General features: G+C 39.1%; 1 protein-coding gene across 1 annotated transcript; it reads left to right on the plus strand.

Moving 5' to 3' along the window:
- The first annotated feature begins 611 nt into the window (after window positions 1-611).
- On the plus strand, window positions 612-1,004 carry LOC112709057 (uncharacterized mitochondrial protein AtMg00860-like). The gene has a single exon (XM_025760959.1). It carries the CDS (start codon window positions 612-614, stop codon window positions 1,002-1,004), a length of 393 nt encoding a protein of 130 aa, XP_025616744.1.
- Window positions 1,005-4,243: the final 3,239 nt, after the last annotated feature.

Raw genomic sequence — 4,243 nt, forward strand, 5'->3', positions numbered from 1 at the left:
TACAGCTCAACCCAGCGCATGAACAGTTGGGTAAGCATTTTATTCGACCAAGTGTTTCTCTATAGGGAGCGCCAGTGTTACTGGTAAAGAAGAAGGACGGAAGTATGCGCTTGTGTGTTGATTATCGGCAACTGAATAAGGTTACTGTGAAGAATAAATATCCATTACCTAGAATTGACGACCTAATGGATCAGTTATAGGGTGTCGGTCTGTTCTCTAAGATCGATTTGCGATCCGGATATCATCAGATAAGGGTTAAAGGAGAAGATATTCCGAAAACTATTTTTAGGACACGTTATGGTCACTATGAGTATACGGTGATGTCTTTCGGGTTAACCAATACTCCAACAGTATTCATGGATTATATGAATAGGATTTTCCGGCCGTACTTGGACAAGTTTGTTATTGTCTTTATTAATGATATTCTTGTTTACTCTAAGACTGAAGAAGAGCATGCTGATCATTTGCAAATTGTGCTGCAAATTTTGAAAGACAGGAAGTTATATGCTAAATTATCTAAATGTGAGTTCTAGAAGAGTGAGGTGAAGTCACTCGGTCACGTAGTGAGCAAGAAAGGAATAGTTGTAGACCCTGCTAAAGTAGAAGCAGTAATGAATTGGGAGCAACCAACTTCAGTAGCAGAGATCAGGAGTTTCTTAGGTTTGGCGGGGTATTATCGGAGATTCAATAAGGGATTTTCACAGCTCGCTTTACCTTTAACTAAGTTGACTAGGAAAGATACACTTTTTGTCTGGACTTCGGAGTGCGAAGAGAGTTTTCAAGCATTGAAGCAAAGGTTGACTACTACACCCGTGTTAGTATTGTCTGAGCCAAGAGAGCCGTTTGAAGTGTATTATGATGCATCATTAAAGGGTTTGGGGTGCGTTCTAATGCAGCACCGAAATGTTGTAGCATATGCTTCACGGCAATTAAGGCCACATGAGATGAACTACCCGACTCACGACTTAGAACTTGCTACTATTGTGTTTGCTCTGAAAATCTGAAGACATTATCTCAATGGCATTAAGTTTCATGTTTTCTCAGACCATAAGAGTTTGAAGTATCTCTTTGAGCAGAAAGAGTTGAATATGCGTCAGAGGAGGTGGATGAAGCTTCTGAATGACTATGATTTTGAATTGAATTACCATCCTGAAAAAGCGAACATTGTGGCGGACGACTTAAGTCGGAAATCTTTATATGCAGCTTGGATGATGCTACGAGAAGAAGAGTTACTAAAGGCATTTCAAGGTTTGAAACTGGGAGTTAGGGAAGAATCCGAAATTCTGTATTTCAGTCAGTTGCAAATTTCAAGTGATTTTAAATCAGAACTTCTGAAGGCTCATCAAGATGGTGAAGCGTTACATAAAGTATTGCCGATAATTGAACAGGAAAACCAGTGGAGAGTGTCAGAAGATAAGGGTGGTTTATGGAGGTTCAAGAACCGGATTGTTGTGCCAGATGTCGGAGACCTGTGACAAAGTATCTTAAAGGAAGCTCATAAGAGCGGGCTTTCAATCTATCTAGGAAGCATCAAGATGTACCAAGATTTGAAAGTGATGTTCTAGTGGCCAGGAATGAAGAATGATGTGGCGTTGCATGTATCCAAATGTTTAACATGTCAGAAAGTTAAAATTGAACATCTGAGACCATCAGGTACCCTCCAGCCTTTAGAGATTTCACAATGGAAATGGGTGATTATCGCAATGAATTTCGTGACAGGTTTTCCTAGAACTCGGACTGGTTATGACGCTATTTGGGTGGTTGTGGATCGACTAACAAAATCAGCTCACTTTCTCCCCATCCGGATAAGTTACACAATGGAAGAATTGGATCGAATGTACATCAAAGAGATTGTCAGATTGCACGGCGTACCTTCCACCATTATATCCCATAGAGATCCTCGTTTCACATCAAGGTTTTGGGGAGCCTTTCAGCGTACATTTGGGACTCAGTTAAGTTTGAGTACTGCATATCACCCTCAAACAGATGGTCAATCAGAGAGAGCTATCCAGACTTTGGAGGATATGCTAAGGGCTTGTGTTTTGGACCAGCCGGCGAGCTGGGATTGGTATATGCCACCAGTGGAGCTTGCTTATAACAATAGCTACCATGCGAGCATTAGAATGGCTCCATATGAGGCTCTATATGACAGGAAATGTCAATCTCCGCTATGTTAGTATGAAACTGGAGAAAGAAGTTTATTAGGGCCTGAGATGATAGCTGAAACTACTTAGCAGATAAAGAAGATATGTAATCGAATGCTTATAGCCCAAAGCCGTCAGAAGAGCTATGCTGATCAAAGGCGAAACCCTTTGGAGTTTGAAGAAGGGGAGCATGTATTTTTGAAGGTTACACCAACCACTAGAGTGGGAAGAGCCATTAAGACTAAAAAACTAAATCCTCGTTATATACTCCTGACGCAAGTCATGTTCTGGAATCGGAACCGATTCAAGTGAGAGAAGATCTAACACTTCCAGTAATCCCGATGAGAATTGATGACACTAGCGTTAAACGATTGCACGGGAAGGAAGTATCATTGGTAAAAATAGCTTGGAGTCGAGCTGGTATTGAGGAACATACTTGAAAACTCAAATCAGATATGCGGAAAGACTACCCACACCTCTTTTCAGGTAACTGAATTTGAATTTTGGGGGTAAAATTCTTTGTTAGGTGAGTAGGATGTAAACCCCGTTAAATTATTAAATAATTAGTCTATAAATTAATTTTAATAAAGAAAATTAGAAATGTGAACATTATATTAAATTAGGATAGAGCTCATCAAAACGAGATTTTTGACACTAATTTCAAGAAAATCGGCCCAAGATTGGATTGAACAGGTCAAACCGATTAAACCAGGCCCAAACCAGGCCCGTGGACCCAACCGGCTCAGCACACTTAAATGACCGACGGCTTCTTCCTCCCCACATTTAAGCAAGAACACGCTGAAGCCATAACAGAGGAGAGAAGAAAAGAAATTTCCCTAACCTTACGCTACTTTCAAATCACCGTATCTTCTCCGTCCGAACTCCGATCGCCACACCGTTTGCGGTCACGCGACCGCCGCATCGAGCTTTATGTTTTTACCAGAAAAATTTTGCAGGTAAGCCATTTAATTACTATCAGCCACTCCCACCCCCAAATTTCAAAAATTATATAGAGGTGTTGAATTTCTTTGCTTTTTGATGTTTTAAGATCCAATTAGCTTGAGAGAAACTTTTACTCTTACTTATATGAAGCTTGGGTAAGGTGAGGATACTATAATTCTATCTAAATATTCTGAATTTGTGCTCTGGATATTAAATTGGGTGTATATGTGTTATAAATGTGTATTAGGTTATGAATAAATAATTAGAGCTTGAAATTGTGGGTATTGGAACTTGGAGGAAGCTAAATGCTAGTGTTTTATTGAACTTTTTGGGGCTGTGTTTGTTTTAATAAGCTGCCTTGATCACTACGAGGAAACCGGCCAAGGTATGGTTTAGGTTTCTTATATTTAATATATAATGTTTTGTGAAAACTTAGGCTAGATGACCATAGGATAGGTTAGAATGTATGTGTATATATTTGTTAGTATCTTGTTAATAGGTATGTTTGGTTTGGTGCTTGTTGATTAGTTGGTGAATTGGTGAATTGTCGATTAATGACTTGGGGATATAAGTATATAAGCCTAGAATTTTATAAGCTATGATTTTGGTTGATGGATTTGGGTAATGTATGTGTATTGTTAATGATTTGAGGTATGATTATTGTTGTGATGATTAGGACGGGCATATTGTGTTGATGTTGGCAGGTTTGGTGATGAATAGGATAAAAATTTTGAATGAAAACACTCAAGAAACATTTTCTTCCAACACAACCAATTCAAGCAACCAAGATCAATGAATTCTCATGAATATCACAACAATTTAAAAAAATCACAAAATCTAGCACATCTAAACAAACTCAACAACATCAAGAAACACAAAATTCACAAAGACTCTAAAACTAGATGTAAGAAAGTATATACAAGGAAGATCATATCATGGTGGGGTGTCTCCCACCTAGCACTTTTCTTTAACGTCCTTAAGTTGGACGGTCATACGCTCAAGCTTCTCCTCCTTTAGGTGCATCCTCCAATAGGAACACCTCCAACTTCTTCGATGATTTGTAGCCATGATATTTCTTCACCCTGTGGCCATTCACTTTGAATGTAGCACCACTTTGAGGGTGGAATAATTCGACCATACCATAGGGCTTCACCTCC

This window comes from Arachis hypogaea, chromosome 9 (assembly GCF_003086295.3).
Source record: "Arachis hypogaea cultivar Tifrunner chromosome 9, arahy.Tifrunner.gnm2.J5K5, whole genome shotgun sequence".
NCBI lineage: Eukaryota > Viridiplantae > Streptophyta > Magnoliopsida > Fabales > Fabaceae > Arachis > Arachis hypogaea.

Excerpts from the sequence above, each read along its gene's own strand:
- LOC112709057 (XM_025760959.1), top strand. The coding sequence starts at position 612 with ATGAATTGGGAGCAACCAACTTCAGTAGCAGAGATCAGGAGTTTCTTA.